At 43.5% G+C, this 20,286-nt stretch overlaps 1 protein-coding gene across 4 annotated transcripts in view; it reads left to right on the top strand.

The window, feature by feature from the left end:
- Positions 1–20,286, top strand: part of fes (FES proto-oncogene, tyrosine kinase) — a 42,811-nt gene that overhangs the window by 8,248 nt on the left and 14,277 nt on the right. For all 4 annotated transcript variants that reach the window (XR_006022347.1, XR_006022348.1, XM_042061882.1 and 1 more), the window contains exons 7-10: positions 650–769; positions 7,650–7,775; positions 14,175–14,370; positions 19,403–19,483. Coding sequence is in view for 2 of the 4 variants with exons in the window: in XM_042061882.1 (XP_041917816.1) it covers positions 650–769; positions 7,650–7,775; positions 14,175–14,370; positions 19,403–19,483 (523 nt within the window). In the remaining 2 variants the exon portion in view is untranslated. The remainder of the gene's footprint in view (positions 1–649; positions 770–7,649; positions 7,776–14,174; positions 14,371–19,402; positions 19,484–20,286) is intronic.

Here is a 20,286-nt window from a genome sequence, read left to right on the forward strand (position 1 = left end):
ATTTGTCAGTAGCTTTAGATGAAAGAACATTTTACCAACAAATGAGATTAGTGCCTTCAACTGATGAGCTTTTAATTGCACAAGCATTCTATTACCCTTATTGCCCTTACTCTCCCTATCAAAAAGCCAGCTACGGTTGTTATCATTTGATTAATCAAATGCGGTAGTTCTGCATCAGCGGCACTTCCTAAAGACAAACAAGCTGTGTAGCACACACACACACACACACACACACACACACACACACACACACATCCACTCTAGCACATGGACAGGACCTAATAAACATTAAGGAAATGAGTCCATGGAGCCAGTGGGAGCATTTGAAATCTCACTGTGCTCGTCCACAGCTATCTGGCTCTGTCCATGCAGAACTAATTGTGGGTCACATTTCACAGGCCCGTGTTGGCAGGTGGTTAAAGGACACTGAAACAGCATGGCACATTAGGGACATCATGATGAGGACTTTTTAATTAGAGGTGCATTATGGGAAATGTACTTTAAATGAAATTGGACAGCTTTTTCTGCTTTTGTAGCTGACAGTAACTTTCATGTGTAATAATGATAAAGCATTGATGCAATTGTGTGTGTGTGTGTGTGTGTCTGTGTGTGTCTGTGTGTCTGTGTGTGTGTGTGTGTCTGTGTGTAGGTCAGTAGCGGAAGTGCCAGCGTGTGTGGAGTTTGACTGCAGTGTTCTGGAGGAAGCGGAGAAACTCCAGGCTGAGGAGCTGGTGCTTAATGAGCTCACTCTAGAAGGGCTTCAGCACCGGTGAGACTCAGCACTCGGACCTTCATTCATCCATTCATTAACTCGTTTATTCATTCATTTATTCATTCATGTACTCGTTCACTCGTTCATTCATTTATTTATTCATTCATTCATGCACTCGTTCATTCGTTCATTTATTAATTTATTCATTCATTCATTCATTCACTCGTTCATTTATTCACTCATTCACTTCATTCATTTAATGCACCTAACTCATAATTATTGCATGTACATGTAGTTAAATCACTTGCACCATACTAACACATACAGTGGGTCCCCGTTAAGTTTGGACGGGTTCCTTCATGAATCACGATCCCCATTTTCTCAGCAGAAATGGCACAAACTGCAGTTGACACAAACAACCACAAGGTGTCACTTGGGTGCCACTACTATTTTTGATGCGACTGACTTACTGCTTCCATGACGCAGCGGGGGCACGGGAACTTCAATTGATCACGGTAGTTTAAGCTTACACTTGACAAAACATTCTAATATGAAAATGTAGATGCAATTGTTGTAAAATGGTGCAGCTCCTTTAAGAAAGCACCGTGTGCAGGGATGGAGAGAGAGAAAGCGAGAGGGGATAGGCCTATGTGTGTTAGAACTAAGCGTGTGGGAAAAGTACGTGCTGTTGAGACTGGAGCGAGTCATATTCAAAATAATGCAAAAAAAAAGCAATTATCCTCATTCATTGCAACCAAAGCATGACTGCTTGCCGACGTTCAAACGAAAAATATATCAAAGCACCTTTTGCGTTTGAATGTAGCACGAAAAAATGTTTAAACAGCTGGACAAATGATTTAGCTAATTGATTATATAACCTGTACACCAGCAATTGTTGAACATTTACCTGTACAAGTACATTGACAGTAGCCCAGCCTAACAGCATGTTGTAGGCCTACTGTAGAAATTTCACTTAAATTGCAACCGCAACATGCCTGCTTGCCAACGTTCAAACGACAACGAAAAAGATAATAAAACAACAAGAGGGTTGAGTCTGAATGACACTGAGTTTTTAGACACTGAGTTTTTGTAGTTAAGAAATATTTTCGTATAAAAAAAAATGGTCATTCTTCAATCTCCTTCACTGACGCCTATGGAAAAGGCTTAACGTCCCAAAACAACGATCAATGATCATCAAATTTCTCTCTCACATTGCTCCTCATAACCATCTATAAAAAAGTGTTTTTTCTTTTCTTTTTGAGCACATCCGAATCCCAGGACATAACGCACTGGACCTTATAATAGGCTCGAGATATAATTCCAAAGGGGGCAGATATGGGCCACTGCACTTAAAACTTAAAAAGATGAAGCTTTCCGAACTTTAAAATTGCGATCAGTGACTGGCATCGGGTGAACGAAGCTTTTCGAAGTTGAACAGGCTATTAAAAAATATTTGCGCACCTCCATGTCACAGGAGAGACTGGGCTCTCCCTTCTATGAAAAAGACGTTAGGCTACCTGCAAACTGGCCTATGATTTCATTGCTGAGTTTGCGGCAAAGCAAGAAATTTATTTTTTTCCTGAGTCAGGATATGGCGAGTCAGTGTCATTTATTTGTCCAATGTTAGCCTACAGATACAGACCAGTACATCTTATCAATAGTTTGAATGTCGTGTGTGTTTCTGCTCATTGACAAATACCGTTCAGCACAATGATTCATGCCCAATGAATTCCCCCTGTTAAAGTGTTCGCCTTTGTTACACTATTTGGTTTCGTGATGTAGCCTATGATAAACACCATATGGCCAAATATGTGACTCAGCTAATGTTATAGGCTATACAATTGAATTTCCCCTCTTAAAGGCAAGCTGGTGTAGCTTATTAGACTAGGCTACTATTAAAATACACCGACGGTAGCCTTGGCTATGTGTAAAGTAAGCTATCGCATGATTTCATGCACGTAAGTGAAAAGGGCCTTGCATCTGTCAAGTTGGCACAGGGCCTCGCATCCCCTTGCGACGGCCCTGCAGCTCCTCCTAAGACAGCGAGGAAAAAGTTAAAATACGCGATAAACCCGGGAAAAGTTGACAGGTTTGTTTCGGTCCCGGTGATTATTTGTGAAATTGTGCAAACGACAGCCTTTTCAAGGCATTTCAAGGAAGGAGTCGTAGCATGCAAGCTCCCAAATTGACCCAGTAGCCTAAGGCATCAATACATTGTTGGGACTGGGGAGGATCATGCGTTTTTTCTCAATCACTTTGGAGGTGTGCCTGTGTCTGTGTGCCTGGAAAGACGATAGATGACGGCTCTGGTCAATCACTTTGGAGGTGTGCCTGTGTCTGTGTGCCTGGAAAGACGATAGATGACGGCTCTGGTCATCCCATACCCTCCCCCCACTTCCTGTAGCCTACCATTATGAAGGCCTGTAGCCTAAAACGACTCGTTTCCGTTTTGTGACATTAAGCTTTTTCACGTTAAGCCCCCCTCCCCCATCCCCTTCTTTCACAAGCAGTGGGGGAGCGCGGGGCACAAAGTAACACTTTTTGGAAGACAAAGGAGGGTTCTCCGCGCTTCTGTCGTTTGGCCACAATCCGTTGCAACCAGGCCAGGACAGATATTTTAGAGAGGAGAGACGCCGGTGCAGCTCAGATGTCTTCTTAATTTTCTTTATTCTTCAGTAAAAGCTGCAGAACATTATTAAACTTTGACTAACATTTCGATGTGTCGATGTTTTTGACTAACGAACATCGAAACGTTAGTCAAAGTTTAATAATGTTCTGCACCTTTTACTAAAGAATAAAGAAAATTAAGAAGACATCTGAGCTGCACCGGCGTCTCTCCTTCTCTTTTTGGCTTTGGCTAAATATTTCTAAAATCATTTGAGTTTCACTAGTCACATGTTTTAACAAGCAACACTTGTTATTTAACTAATAACAGACGTGTGTCGAAAATTGACTTTATTTTCCATACGGAGAAATAACATATGCAGAGTCTAACCAAGGTCAATCTTGCCAAAAAAGCCCTCAAACCTGAAAACACATGAGGCAAAAGTGCAAAACATCACAAAACTAACTAAACTAACACGCGCATATTTTTGTATTGCAATCATTGTAGCCTACAGTTGTAACAGCGCGTAACAGTCGTTTTACTCCCCGGATGCGCTCATTATAAAGAACGTTTAACGTGTCCCAAAAACAGCTATCAATTAATCACCAAACGTATTATAAACAAGTATTGCCAGGAGCAACACCTTGCAAAAAATGATAACAATAGGCCTAGGCCTTTATATGGCTCTGCTCCTGCCTAGATTCGAACTCAGAACTACCTGAAAGTTGCAGACCTGTTCTGGAAATACGCGCATTAACCCACTCGACCGTCAGACAACGCTATCTGCTTCGAGTAGGCCTATTGAGTAGGACTGTAGCCTACACTGGTTGCTGTGGCACAGTCTTGAGTGACCGAATTCGTTTTTCTTTGTCATATGAATGCTGTCATTTTGTTAACATTACTGTTAAGGAGATGCTGTAGGCAAAGTCTATATTTCAACCTCGTTAGTGTAGTAAAAAAAATCAGAACTATTCACAAGGTTTCTGGGCAGCATATTTATGTTCTGTTAGCAAGCGAACTTCTCATGACTACCGACAAAGTAGCCTACTGCCAGCTGACGAAGCTCTCATTTTAAAACATTACTGAGAGACAGACACTGTACAATCAAGAAATCTTGCCACTGAATCCAAAACTATGTTTAACATTATGTACAAGGCTTAGGCTACAGTGGACTAGCATGTTGCAGGGGCTGCTAAAAACACAGAGAAACGCACTGAAAACTCGGCCAATCACAGCCCTTGCTGTCGAATGCGCCGTCTGGTTCGACCGTGGAACTCCACAGCGGACTATGCTGCCCCCAAGCGGCTGCAGTTGTACTTACATTTCACCATTCACCATGATCGTGAATGAAGTGTCAATTTTTAACTGGGACCCTCTGTACAGTACACACACACACACACTTTCCTTTTTCTAACCCACAAAATACCGACAAAATAACTGACTCACAGGTTTTTCACTTTCATTTGCTTAGCCCCATCAACACTCCAACTTTTTTTTTTTTTTTCATTTTTCCAACCCATGGTCTTTTCTCAAATGTTGCAAATTATCATAGTATATAGTAATATTATATTTTTCTCTGTTGAGCTGCTTAATAGTCTTATTTATAGTTTGCTTACTCTTAACATGTGGTGAACAAAGATGTTGGTCTGTGTTCACAAAGATACTGAAGTCTGTTTCGATATCTGCAGCGCTCTCAGTTTGCTTGTCAAAAAACAAGGAGTCAGTCTACAGGTCTATACACAGAGTCAGTCTACAGGTCTATACACAGAGTCAGTCTACAGGTCTATGCACAGAGACTACTCCTTGGTGCTGTCTTGGTGTTGTCGTGCTTTCCTGCTCATACTTGTTTTGTGGGACTCTATTTATGCCGCTATATTCTGACCCGTGTCTGAAAAAAGGTGCTAACTGATAGAGACCATTTTTGACCGATCGCATGTTCACTTCTCACTCTTCTCAGTGAGACTGACAAAGATTGCAATCATGCCACACAAGCAGTGGTTATTTTTATCAGGCTTTGCCGAATGTGCAGAATTATCAGTTACAATGTGCCTAGTTGTTGTGAGTGGCCAGGGGATTCCATTGATTTTATATTACTGAACTGCCCCTGGCTCTGATGGATGGATGGATGGATGGATGGATGGATAGATAGATAGATACATACATACATACATATATACATACATACATACCATACATACATAACATACATACATACATACATACTTTATTGATCCCCAAGGGGAAATTCAAGAAACATGTGCAAGCTTGGAGCATGTGTCCACTGCTAGGTGTGTGGCCCATGTGATGTGAGAGGGTGGTTGCACAGAAACCCTCGGAGGCTTTGAGTACACGTGCGCTGAGTGAGAAGGTAGAATGAGGTGTCCACTCCTTGCCCAGCGGTAGGTCAGATCCAGTCATCATGACAAATGCTTTTTCATGTAGTGGAGCGTGGTGGTGTTGTGGCTCGGCGTGGGTCCCATACTGAAACCCACCATTGGGAGTCTGTGTTGTCTGTGTTGTGTTTTATGACAAACGCATACACTTGAACAATATTTACTCAGGGAATAATGGTGGTGACTGTTTCCTTTTCTTTAATGACTGCTGCACTTGCTGAGGAATGGACACCATTCCTTGTTATTCGATCCTGTAGTAAAGTTATCTAGAGCGTTCTCCATTGTCAGGAAATACAGTACATGATTTAACTTCCTTCTTTATATTTCCATTTTATAGCTCAGTGCGGTCAAAGACGGTGTCTGATTACAGTCAGCCACTGCAGGTCATCAGTGTTATAGTGTCATCAGCACTGTCATCAATATTGCAGTCCATGAGTGCAATCTCCTTCACTGAAGGATTCCATTTCCCCTCCACAGGACAATCCTTTACTGCGTACAGTTTTCATCAGGCTTGTGAACGCTGTTCGCTATGCAAAGCCAGGCAAAAAGAGGAAGAATTGAACGGGGAGTTCATGGTACTGTCATTCACTGAGCTGCACACATTAGCATGAGCACAATTCTCCTCTCCTCACCAATATTGCCTGAAAACAGAGATGCTACAACTGTCTCATTATTGCTAATAACTGAAGCATAAAATTCTCGATTTCATTCTGATTGATTTGAGAAATCGCAGAGATTGATCCCAAAGTAATGTTCCCAGCTGTCCTAAGTAATGAGGCAATCATCGTAGAGCAATGTTTCACTTTAATAATGCAATTGTAATGCATCATCAGACATTGTAATTATCGAGCTCCTTACTCTGGAAAATTCTGCTCATCAGTCCCTTTGGGGCGTGGGCTTCATTGGGAGAGTATGTAGGCTTTTCATATGGCAGAATGAATGTTGGTTTAGCTCCAGAATAATGACTCTAGTGAATATTGACGCTTATTTTCGTATATGCCATAAGAAAGGCAATATCCAGCACCCCACATCACGTGTGCAGTCTGTGTAAAGACTATATCTATCTATATATGGATTTTATATATTGTACATATTGTATATAACCTTTACCTTGAGTCCCTTGGAAGTGCAGTTACTTTAAATTGTATCATCACAGTACCATGAGGGCTCCTTGCTTTTAATCTAGAGAGCTCCATGCAGTATATAATATGGAGAACAGTCATTTAATGGCTCAGTCTGATATACTAGGTATCACCACCAATATTTATTTATTCTTAAAAAGATCTGGTAGTGGCCACTTGATATATCCATGATGGATTCTGTTATTTAGTCACTCTCACAATTAAAAAACTAAAAAATGTATTTCTTCAGCAAGAATATAATTTGCACAAACCTACAAGAAGAATAGGAGAATGATTCTAATCAGTTCAACACAATGCGTTGTGCGTGTTTTAATTTAAATCTGACAGAGAAAGAAAAGAAAAGGCTCTGCTGTCAAGCGCTACTGGTATTGAGTTGGCTACGTGCATCCTCAAGGAGATGGTCATTTGCTCATCCTCTGACTCCTCTGAATGGACATGCTGAGATGCATTCACCCACATCAGTGTGCTGCCACATCAGGTGTGAAACCCGTCACCTTGGAGCTGTTTTCACTTTGCTCTACCAGATTCAGCACGGGAGAACAGTATAAAGTATAAATTCTTGAATTTCCCCTTGAGGATCAATAAAGTATCTATCTATCTATCTATCTATCTATAGATGGGATATTCAGCACGGGAGAACAGTATAGACGGGATATTCAGCACAGGAGAACAGTATAGACGGGATATTCCAACTCATGGAACGTCTCTCGGCCAATCAAAAACAAATAAATAGTTACATAGAACCCAATTGTTGTATAACCCGCGTGTTCTCCTCTTCATGTGCTCTGGTCGTGCAGGCTGACCACAGTGGAGGACGAGCTGCTGACCTTGACCACCACGCTGGGGAACCAGCAGGCCACAGTCACCCAACTGGAGCTGGACCTGCAGTCTGAGCAGGAGGGCCCGATACTCAGTGGACAGAGGTAAGCCCTGTGTCTGTATGCATGATACTCAGTGGACAAAGGTAAGCCTGTGGGTCTGTATGCATGAACTGGACATCCCTGGCTTTTTTGTCTACTTTCTTATATCTGCATGTTTGTATTAAGTTCGTTCTCTCTCTATCTCTCTCTCTTTCTCTCTTTCTTTTCCTCTTTCTCTGGTGAGAAAGACATGTGTGCAGAGCTGAGAGCAGTTGGGTGGATCTATTCATGTGTTTACGCTTTATTCATGTGTTTACTGGTAAAAGGGAGACGCACCAGCTCTTCACACTCTTGCACACATGTTTCTCACAGACAGTAGCGACTAGCGAGCTTGCACACACACACACACACATGTGATGTGATGATGTCCAGTAGCGAGCTTTGCACACGCTGCACAGACATATGATCTATCTTAAATCTCCTTGTTACCATCTACTTTCTACGGATTTACTGGCTACCGATTATATCTCGTGAACAAACTGTTGCATAAACTGTTGTTGCTAACCTTGTTGTTGATAACCTTGATCGCTAAACTTTTCTGTCAAACGTTAACGTTAAACGTTAAGCCAGTATCAAGGGCTGCAAATAATACCGGGCCAAGGAAACGCTATCTGGAAGAAGAAAGCATCAAATTCCTTCTAACGTCTCTCAAAACTAGTGACTCAATATAAAAGTGAGATCTTCTCAGATTACTTACCCGCTACCTGTGTTCGAGTTATCAAGGAACTGCACAATATCGCTGTTGCTAGCCAACTAGCAAACAAACGTTTAAAAGACAGTTGACACTGACGAGCCCTCGCCGCGACACAATGCCTCCCCTCAGCTGTGCACCAGGCTGCGACTCATGCGTCCTTCTCAGCGAAAAGATAGTGGAACTCGAAGCCAGAATAGCGATCCTCCATCAGATTGAGAAGGATGAACAGTTCCTCGACACCATTCTCTCCGTAAGTAACGTTACCTCTCTTACACACACAAATGCCAGATGCCCTGATTTCACTCTGTCCTCCAATACTTTAACCATGCCATGCACTAATGCAACTTCTGTCCCTGTTGCCTCTCCCCGGCCTCTGCTGAGAACCAAGCCTGCTCTGCTGGCCAGCTCCACTCCACACCAGCCTGAGCCATGGCGTAGAAGCAAGCATCACAAGCACGGCAGGCGGTCCGGACGGCACTCAGGCCCAGCCCAACCTATACGACTGGAAAATCGCTATGCCATTCTGACCGAGGATGAGGAGCCCCTCCTGCCCCGAGACAACCATCCCGGTCCCTCCTCAAAGTCGGCGCCCCCCGACCCCTCCTCCCCGGACCTCATCAACCTCCACCCTGGTCATCGGCAGTTCCATGGTTAGAGACCTCTGCATTCCCCCATCATGTAGCGGTCCCTCCAAGGTCTACTGCTTCCCTGGTGCCAAGGTCCTTGACATCCAGCAGAAACTCCCAAGCATCCTGGCCTGCCACACCAAGGTCAACAACATCATCGTACACGTGGGCACGAACGACATCAGAGATAAGCAGTCAGTAGCACTGCAGGAAAACTACAAAACTCTCATCACCACTCTGATGGGCACAGAAAAACGCTTTGTCATCTCTGGGCCTCTCCCTACCTACAGAAAAGGTGCTGAGAGATGGTCCAGACTGTTCGATCTCCACACCTGGCTCAAACGCTACTGCGCTTCCCTAAGCATCCCCTATGTCAACAACTGGGGCTTGTTCTGGGAGAGGCCCAGTATGCTGAAGCGTGATGGTCTCCACCCAAACCAACATGGAGCCAGGCTACTCTCTGACAACATAGCGTCCACACTGAGGCATTGACATTCTGTAGAAAATATTACAGATTCACGCCCCCCAGGTATTGATTTGAATGACATTATACATGTGGATGGGTCTGAGAATGTTTTCTGCAGGGTAACATACAATACTACTACCATAGATCAAGCTGCGTCATGCAATAGCATGACTTATGCTTATAGTTCTATTCCAACGTTGATTTCTACCCAACGTATAGTAAAAAGAAAAGACAAATTTAAAACTAGAAACCTAACAAATATTCTTTCCATACCTCAGCATATTCCTCAAAAGCCAGAGGCATTTTCAGCTAACATGGGTTTACTAAATATAGGTGCACTTACTACCAAAACCTTTGCAATCAATGATTTTATTAGTGAAAAAAAATTGGATTTTCTGTTTCTTGTTGAAACCTGGCTGACTTCAGACAGCGAAGCTGTTCTTGTTGAAGAATTATAGGCAAACGAGGTGGTGGAATTGCCTCCATTCTCTCAAACAAATATAGTTGCACTAGAGTCAACTTTGGCGAATTCGCTTCCTTTGAGTATATTGCCCTCACTCTGAAGGCTGACCCAGCTGTACTTCTATTAACCTTATACCGCCCTCCTAAACTATGGACTGGCTTTCTCGACCAGTTTTCTGAACTTATGTCGCTCATCATCACTAGCTATGATCGGATAATTGTAAATGGCGACTTCAATATTCATGTCAATAAGACAACTGATGCTAAAGCCAGTAAGTTCCTTAATGTGTTGGACAGTTTAGAGCTAAAGCAGCATGTTACAGGACCCACCCACAACCTTGGCAACACCCTCGATCTAGTCATTTCTAGAGGGATAGAAGTCACAGACTTATCAGTAAATGATATAAATATGTCTGATCATCATTGTGTATCTTTTAATATAGTACTACATACTCCAAAAATTCATCCCGAAATTGCAATCAAATCGCGACTCTTGGACATTAGAGCAGAACAGCAGTTCATAGCTCTTATAGACTCCATAAATTTAGATATTTTACATCATCCCATTGATCAAATGGTAGAGGCTCTCAATCGTGAATTAGGCGCTCTGCTTGACAGAGTGGCACCCTTAAAGACTAAAAAAGGCCCTGTAGCAAACTGACACCTTGGATGAACGAAAATATCCATGATCTAAAAAGATCATGTAGAAAAGCTGAGAGAACATGGAGAAAAACTTTACAGAAAAAAGTTACAGGTTCACCGTGCCATTCTAAAAGAAAAAATAGCAAATTATAATAGAGCTATTTGGAATGAGAGGAGGAACCACTTCTCTAAGGTAATTGCTGAAAACAGTGGAAACTCTAGGGTATTGTTCTCTACCATTGATAGGCTATTGCATCAAACACCTTTTGATACACTCAGTCAGGCATCCTCTCTAAGATGCGAAGAATTTGCAGACTTCTTCAAAAACAAAGTCATTTCTATAAGGGAGGCTATTGGTAACACAAGTAATATGTTTGATAGTACACCCAAAAACAGCCCCCCAAAATTAAGGTCCTTTAGCACTATTACTCAATCTGAGCTTGGTAAAATTATAACTCAAACCGGCTCCTCAACATGTGTTTTAGATCCAATCCCTACTACATTCCTCAAAAAAGTATATGATAGCTTAGCTCCCTTTTCTCTCAAGGTAATAAATACCTCAGAAACAGGTATATTTCCAACTGCTTTTAAAACCGCTGTTGTGAAACCTTTACTTAAAAAGTCAAATCTTGACCATACCAATCTGAGCAACTACAGGCCTATATCAAATCTATCGTTTTTGAGCAAAGTACTTGAAAAAGTTGTTTGTAATCAGTTAAATACCTTCCTCAACGAAAACAGTATCCTTGAAAAATTCCAATCAGGTTTTAGATCAAATCACAGCACAGAAATGGCTCTAGTAAAAATAGTCAATGATCTCAGACTAGCTACTGACTCAAACAAAGTCTCAATCCTTATTCTTCTGGATTTGAGTGCGGCATTTGACACCATTGATCATAGCATCCTAATTCACCGCCTTGCGAAGTGGGTGGGTCTCTCTGATAATGCTCTAAACTGGTTTCAAACCTACATTACTGGCAGAGATTTTTATATCAGTCTAGGAGATCATGTATCTGAAAAACATGACTTGCCTTTTGGTGTGGCCCAGGGGAGCTGCCTTGGTCCCCTGCTATTTTCTCTATATATGCTTCCATTGGGAAACGTCATAAGTCAGCATAATGTAAACTTCCACAGCTACGCAGATGATACCCAATTGTATATGTCTGTGGAGCCAACTAACCCAGATGGCCTTTGCTCCCTCACTGCATGCCTAACCTCCATTAATCAGTGGATGAGCAAAAAAGCGAGATATTATTCTTAGTAATCTGGGGAACTTGGCACACCAGGTCAAACCAAAAGTAACAAGCCTCGGTGTCATCTTAGATGCAGAGTTAAGTTTTAAGCCCCATATCAGTAAAGTTACTCAGACAGCCTATTTCCACTTGAGAAACATTGCCAAAGTGCGGCCCTTTTTAACTCAACAAGATGCAGAAAAACTAATTCACGCCTTTATCACTAGCAGGTTAGACTACTGCAATGCACTTTTCACTGGTCTTCCCAAAAAACATCTAAAGAAATTGGCACTCATACAGAACTCTGCGGCTAGACTTTTAACTAAGACTAAGAAGAGAGAACACATCACCCCTGTGTTGGCTGAACTGCACTGGCCCCCTATTTCCTATAGAATTGATTTTAAGGTTATGTTAATTACTTACAAAGCTCTGAATGGCATAGCACCTTCATATATCTCTGAGCGTTTAATATCTTATCAACCACAAAGGAAACTTAGATCATCCAATTCTAATCTTTTAATCATACCCAAAGTGCTCCACAAACAAAGTGGAGAAGCTGCGTTTATCCATTATGCCCCCAAACTATGGAACACCCTGCCTCTGTACATCAAGCAGGCGAGTTCAGTAAATATTTTTAAAAAAGATCTGAAAACATACCTGTACAGGAAAGCTTTTAGTTAACTCATCTTATCCTGTAGACTACTTTTTCAGATTATTCTACATCTGCTACTATTGGAGGGCGCAGCCAGCCAGAAGCAGATGGGCTCCCCCTATTAAGTCAGGTTCTGCTCAAGCTTTCTTCCTGGAATATGGGAGTTTTTCCTTGCCACAGTTGCCATATGGCGTGCTTGTGGGGGGTAAGAGGGTTAAGGCTGCCAGTCTTATGACGTCATTTTCTATATTTTTGATATGTTGCTGAGTAGATCATAAACAGCAAAGAAAAATGATTGATAATGACTGACTGACTATTATTGTGTTACATGCTTCAAATGTAAAGCACTTTGAGCTGCATTCTGTGTATGAAAGGTGCTATACAAATAAAGCTTATTATTATTATTATTATTATTATTATGATGTGATGGTGCCCATGCGTAGGTGTGTCTCACTAGTTCTCAAAGTTCCTCCTGGGCAGCAGCTGTAAGCTATGAGCTGTTCCTCTGGGCAGCAGCTGTAAGCTATGAGCTGTTCCTCTGGGCAGCAGCTGTAAGCTATGAGCTGTTCCTCCTGGGCAGCAGCTGTAAGCTATGAGCTGTTCCTCTGGGCAGCAGCTGTAAGCTATGAGCTGTTCCTCTGGGCAGCAGCTGTAAGCTATGAGCTGTTCCTCAGGAGACCTCATCGGTACTCCAACTCTCATTCTAATCTCTTCTTTTTCTCTGTCTCTCCTCTTTCTCTTTCAGTCACTCTCTCATTCTCTCTTTCTCTGTCTGGCACACACTGTTCCCCTGTTTTCCTGCTCTGCTGCAGGACTGATTAGGTTGACGGTGGCACGGGTGGATGTAGTCAGAATGAGAAGTGATGTAGGGTGGCCTGTGCTCATTTGTCTTGGTTTATGTGGCTGTCCAAAGCCATTAGCACTTACAGCTGATTTATGGGGAGTTAATACGCTGTATAATTAATAAGAAGCCTCTCCGGTGGATGTCAGAAGAGTATTACTCTGGCTTTTAGTTGGTTCCATCTTTAAAGGGTGTGTGGTGTGTGTGTGTGTGTGTGTGTGTGTGTGTGTGTGTGTGTGCGTGCATGTGTGCGCGCGCATGCATGTGTGTGCGTGCGTGTGTGTGCGTTTCCTTTTGAGTAGTGTGTTTTGAGAGCCGTACGAGCCCTCAAGTCCACTTTGATCAGCGTGAAAGTAGTAGCATGTTGACACAAATTAGATGTGCACAACATGTCCGCCCATCATAGCGTCCTCAGAAGCTGATGAGGTGCTCTGATTAGCAGCGCGCTCCTGTTGGAGCTTGTTAATGCCGCCCGGAGCACATCTGTGGCAGCCAGAGCGCTGGGGTTCAGACTCTAATGGCAAAGCAAATGAGAAGTCTTGGAGGAGTTAGCGGAACATGGCTGTACTTGTGCATTTCTGTTTGTTTGTCTGGTGTTTGTGTAAATGTGTGTGAGTTTTTGCGAGTGTGTGGGTCGATAGCTGATTATGTGCATAGTGGTCGGACAGGATCTGTTTTTGTACTGTATGTCTGTGTATTATTTGCAACTTTTTTTACAATAAATGTAATGTTTCTGCACATTTTTGTAGTCATACGTGCGTGTGTGTGTGTGTGTGTGTGTCTGCAGGATATATCAGTACAGTAAGCGCAACGCTCTAGAGGACAGCCGTCAGCAGGTGATGGTTTCCATGGTGACGAGGGCGCGGCTGGAGGCCCAGAGGCTGCTGCTGGCCGAGAAGCTCCAGTGGCTGGGCGACCGCGATCCGCCTCGCATCGACCTGGACGACGACGACCGCCGCTCCATCACCTCGTCCACCTCCAGCGTGAGTGGCCTTCTGGGGACAGCGACACACTCACACACACACACACACACACACACACACACACATACTCATGTTTATACTACAGACACAGACATGCACAGATATACACATGCACACAGAAACACGTACACACTCACAGAAACACACACACACACACGCATATGCACTCACACAGAAAAACATACACGCACACACACTTGCCAAGTAGCCATTACGCATCGATCTGGACGATGACTGGCACTCCATTATCTCCTTCCCCTCCAGCATGAGTGAGCAATACACACACACACACACACACACATACACACACACACACACACGTGTAGTTGCGGTCAGTGGAAGGAGTGACTGTGTGAACATAATTGTTGGTCATTTTCTTTTGCTCATTTCACTTCCCTTCAAAACGTGTCATCCTAGTGGCCCTATAGAGACTCATTCAGTTTTGTGATAATCTCTGTGTGGAGCTAAACATGACCTGTGCCTTACACACACACACACATTGTGATAATCTCTGTGTGGAGCTAAACGTGACCTGTGCCTTACACACACACACATTGTGATAATCTCTGTGTGGAGCTAAACGTGACCTGTGCCTTACACACACACACACATTGTGCCTGTGCCTTACGCACACATGCATTGTGCTTGTGTGAAATATCTCTTTTAGACGCACTTCATTCCATATAGATGGATATGACATAGGTGGATAGAGTCCATGGAGGTACAGGTAGTAGATGCTAAATGCTTTCCAAAACGAAGTTCCACCAAGTGTCTGAAGGGATTAGATTCCGGTGGTCTGTCACAGTCAAGCCTGTTTGTAGTCAGTAATAGAGAAGTTGTGCATTTGTGTGTGTGTGTGTGTGTGTGTGTGTGTGTGTGTGTGTGTGTGTGTGTGTGTGTGTGTGTGTGTGTGTGTGTGTGTGTGTGTGTGTGTGTGTGTGTGTGTGCCTGTGTGTGCGTGTGTGTCTGTGTCAGCCAGGACACATTGCCTCTGTCACATTTGCAAAACGGCTCTCACAGTTCTATGTGTATGTTCACACTAGGAGTGTCTCAGAAGTGGCACTGCAACAGAGCTGCTGTTGTCTTTCGGCATTGAGTTTGCATTTATTAAATGGCAATAAATCCACACTGACAAACATTAATGAGCGCAAATGAAGATCTGACAGATATGTCACCAGAAAGCAGTCACATGTTTTTGTTTACCCGTGGTTGCTGTAGAGACAGAGAAAGCTTACTGTCTTTCACCTAACTATCAAATACGTGGCGTGACTGCTTGAGCCGTGCTGCAGCCATGTGTCGTATACGTGGTCATATAAACGTGACGGCTATTTTTCAAGCAAATGGCAAGTGAGTGGACAGTGGTCCTGTGAAAGGATACGATGAAAGATAGCACCGCAGCAGCTCCTCAGCAGACCAGTGTGAGAGAGGGTCATGGTGAGATGAGAACACACACATGCAGTGTGAGAGGGTCATGGTGTGAACGAGAACACACACATGCAGTGTGAGAGGGTCATGGTGTGAACAAGAACACACACATGCAGTGTGAGAGGGTCATGGTGAAAACACACATGCGGTATGAGAGGGTCATGGTGAGATGAGAACACACACATGCAGTGTGAGAGGGTCATGGTGTGAACAAGAACACACACATGCAGTGTGAGAGGGTCATGGTGAAAACACACATGCGGTATGAGAGGGTTATGGTGAGGTGTGAACACACACATACAGTGTGAGAGAGGGTCATGGTGAGAACACACACATGCAGTGTGAGAGAGGGTCATGGTGAGAACACACACATGCAGTGTGAGAGGGTCATGGTGAGATGAGAACACACACATGCAGTGTGAGAGAGGGTCATGGTGTGAACACACACATACAGTGTGAGAGAGAGCCATGGTGAGAACACACACATGCAGTGTGAGAGAGGGTCATGGTGAGAACACACACATGCAACCGGCAGTAGTGGCAGAACACACACGCCGCAGATCTGCTATGAATGAGGCATTATGGTACATATGTAGCCTCCAGGCTTAAACACACATTATGACGAGCAATTGGTCTGTTCGGTGTATTTCTGCACAGAAGCGCTTGCATGGAGCGCAGCAAATAGGCCCTCCGTCTGTTCTCTAGCTGGGTCGTGGTTGCAACGTGGTTTGAGCCGTGCCTGAGAGTTGCTGAAATTAAGAGCAACACGAAACCGAGCGGTTCTTCAGACACAATGCAGGCAGTGTGTTCAAGGCACGCGTGTGTTAGTGTGTGTTTATACATGTTAGATTTTCGTGTGCACAGGCACAAGCGTTTATCTGTGTGCCTTGTATGTGTGTGCATATGTGTGTGTGTGTGTGTGTGTGTTTGTGTTTGTGTTTGTGTTTGCATTTTTTTGTGTGTGTGTGTGTGTGTTCCTGGAAGACATGCACAGGTCAGTAAAAATGATTGGCCAATAGACACTATGATGATACTGCTCTACCGACATTCTGCATCGTCCTTCAGCATTGCTAAATGTCTTATGAAATAGTGAATGGTACTAACCACAACTATGAGGAATAATGTGCCACATCAGGACTTTCACCATGGCCGCTGGATCATTAAGCCCTGTTCTGGGGGAAAACTGTTTACAGAAAAGGGTTAAAAGATGTTGAAGGTGTAATCCATCTCCAGACTTGACTTTCTCTGGAATATTTTCGTAAAAATAATCTAACCATTTTGCCCAAAAGGTTTTTAGATTTGTGAAAGATTAAAGACATGATGCCAATAGCAGGAGACACACTGTGATGCTATTTAATGGCCCATTACCTTAGATATTGAGTAAATATGCTTTGTGTGTGACTCTCCTCAGGGATGCTTAATCACTGCCTGTGCTTGCTGCTGTTGTTGGTATTATAGTTCTTTGAAGGCTGGGTAATAAATATAGAGTCTTCCCTGAATTACACTTTACTTTTAAATGCCATTAGTCATCAGTCGTGTGCCCTAGACCCTGTCCTGGTGTCCATTTAGGGGCAGCCCATTAGGGGCAGCCGTGGCCCACTGGTTAGCACTCTGGACTTGTAACCAGAGGGTTGCCGGTTCGAGCCCCGACCAGTGGGCCGCGGCTGAAGTGCCCTTGAGCAAGGCACCTAACCCCTCACTGCTCCCCGAGCGCCGCCGTTGAAGCAGGCAGCTCACTGCGCCGGGATTAGTGTGTGCTTCACCTCACTGTGTGTTCACTGTGTGCTGTTTGTGTTTCACTAATTCACCGATTGGGTTAAATGCAGAGACTAAATTTCCCTCACGGGATCAAAAAAGTATATATACTTATATACTTATACATTTCCCTGCATTTCCTTCTATTAGCAGAGAAGCTTCATACTTCAAATGCAGGTAGAGCATTCATAACAGAACTGGAGATTGGGGGGGGGGGCTTGTGGAACATGTTTTGTCAGCATGTGTGATTCAGTCACAGAACGAACGAGAAATTATATTGGTTTAGTGTCCTCTCCCAGGTCCTCTGTCCTTCCCCTTCCCCCTGGCCATAGCAAGGAAGTTTGGTCATTCAAATGTAACAGATGACATTGTGTGCGTGTGTGTGTGTGTGTGTGTTGGGGGGGGGGGGGGGTTCTCAAAATGTAGCGGTAGTGAGGAGCCAGTGTTAGTTCCTAATTATTTGAATGAGGAATGAAAGCAGCCTGGTGTAGCTGTGAACATGTAGATAGTTGTGTTAACTTCACCAACAAGTGAGAGGAGCCAGTGTTAGTTCCTAATTATTTGAATGAGGAATGAAAGCAGCCTGGTGTAGCTGTGAACATGTAGATAGTTGTGTTAACTTCACCAACAAGTGAGAAGAGAATGTTACAAGTTGTGTAAGATGTGTAAGGAAGTTACAAAATTTCTGAAAGCTCCCTACTTGGGTAATGTGGATGATTTTGTGGACCACAGGGAAGTAATGGCTCATCCTCTGTATCTTCTGAGAATCTGTAAAAAGACATTTCAATTTGAGAGCACCTTCAAAGTTTTGACGCCATCTTGTCTCAACATCTCATTAACATCTTAGCTGAGCAAATCTCTCACTAAAAAACTAAATGACCCCTTTCCATTCTAAAAGCCATAGTGGATTTTACTAGACAACAAACCATAAAGTAACCTCTATATCAGGCTCATGAGCCATCCAGCCCTATCCTGGCATGAAACCATGATTGATGCTTACATTTAAGATACCTTGAAGCAGTATAGACCCTTTCAAGAGAGTTCCATTATCAGCATCATAGTTGGCCCCACAAGGCTTCCGTTTTAACATTCCATATGTTATCTTAATGCAGAGGAAGTAGATTGGGAACCAAATAGAACGTTCAAGCATTGTTTTTGTTTTTATTGTTGAAAGGGTCTATAGAACGTTCAAGCATTGTTTTTGTTTTTATTGTTGAAAGGGTCTACAACAATAAAAAAAAACAATGCTTGAACATTCTATTTGGTTCCCAATCGACTTCCTCTGCATTAAGATAACATATGGAATTTAAAACGGAAGCCTTGTGGGGCCAACTACAGTATGATGCTGATAATGGAACTCTCTTGAAAGGGTCTATAGGCAGTAGTCAGTGGGGAATGCTTACATTTGCTTCAGTGTATGTTACTGTGGCTGACTTATTTCCATAATACTGCATCCCAAATAAAGCACACCACCGCAGGGCAGACATGCATGAAAAAAGCAGGCCACCCAGGGCAGACATGCATGAAAATGAGCTGCTTTGCCACAGAAGAAACAAATTTAGATTTAGATGAACAGTACGTGTGTGTAGGGACAGATAGTACTGGGCTCATCTGAATGTTGCAAATGCAGAGGCACCAGACCCAGTATAAACACTGCACGGAGGCCACAGGCTGATGATGGCTCAGATAAGGTACCACAGATAGGCCTAATGATGCTATCTCTGTCTCTTGGTGTCTTTTTTCTCCTTTATGCTCTCTCTCTCTTACTCTCTCTCTCACTCTCTCTTCTTTTCTCTAAATCCTTCTCATTTCTTTCTCTCTGTCTGCTGTTCTGTTGTGTGTTCTCTCCCAGGGTGGAGAGAGGGAGTTCCGGCTGCCCAACTTGGATTCGGTCATGTCTCATCTCGGTGCCCTCTTCAAGCCCAAGTACACGGTCAGTCCACTCCTGTCCTCCACTCATCCACTCTTGCACTCCAGCTCACTCCTGTCATCTCTATTCTCTCTCTCTCTCTCTCTCTCTCTCTCATGCTCTCATGTTCTCTCGCTCATGCTCTTATGTGCTCTCGTTCCTCACTCTCCCACACTCTTCCTCTTAGTCATCTGCCCTCTCTTCCTTTCTTCTTTTGTCTCCTCTTGACCCCCCCCCCCCCCCGCCCCTCTTCTCCCATAACCTCACACTCCTGTTTTTCACCTCCTCTGCCATAACTCTACACTCCTGTTCTTTTGACCATCAGTCTTTTCCGTTTATTTCCTACTTCGCTGCTCCTCCCAGCTCTCCAGCAGGCACACAGATGCTAGTTGATGCAGATGCTAGTTGAGGCAGATGCTAGTTGATGCAGATGCTAGTTGAAGCAGATGCTAGTTGAGGCCTTTAGCACTTGTGGAAAACGTGGTCACATTTTTGAGTGAACCAAAGTGAACTTAGTATTACTTATAAAAGTTACAGAAATACCAACGTGGTGTATACAGCAACTGCAAGTCATAGATAGATGTCTTCACATGCAGTAACTTGGATGCATCTGTAGTGTGAGGCTCTGTTTTGATTTCTTCCCTGTGAGTGGAGTATAACAGTACTCCTGTACTCATGTCTTGTACTCATGTCTTGTTGTGTCCTGTGAGGGGAGTATAGCAGGACTCCTGTACTCATGTCCTGTGAGGGGAGTATAGCAGGACTCCTGTACTCATGTCTTGTTGTGTCCTGTGAGGGGAGTATTCACCTTATTCACCCGGCTGCTA

The sequence above is a fragment of the Alosa sapidissima genome, chromosome 14 (genome assembly GCF_018492685.1).
Source record: "Alosa sapidissima isolate fAloSap1 chromosome 14, fAloSap1.pri, whole genome shotgun sequence".
Taxonomy (NCBI): Eukaryota; Metazoa; Chordata; class Actinopteri; order Clupeiformes; family Clupeidae; genus Alosa; species Alosa sapidissima.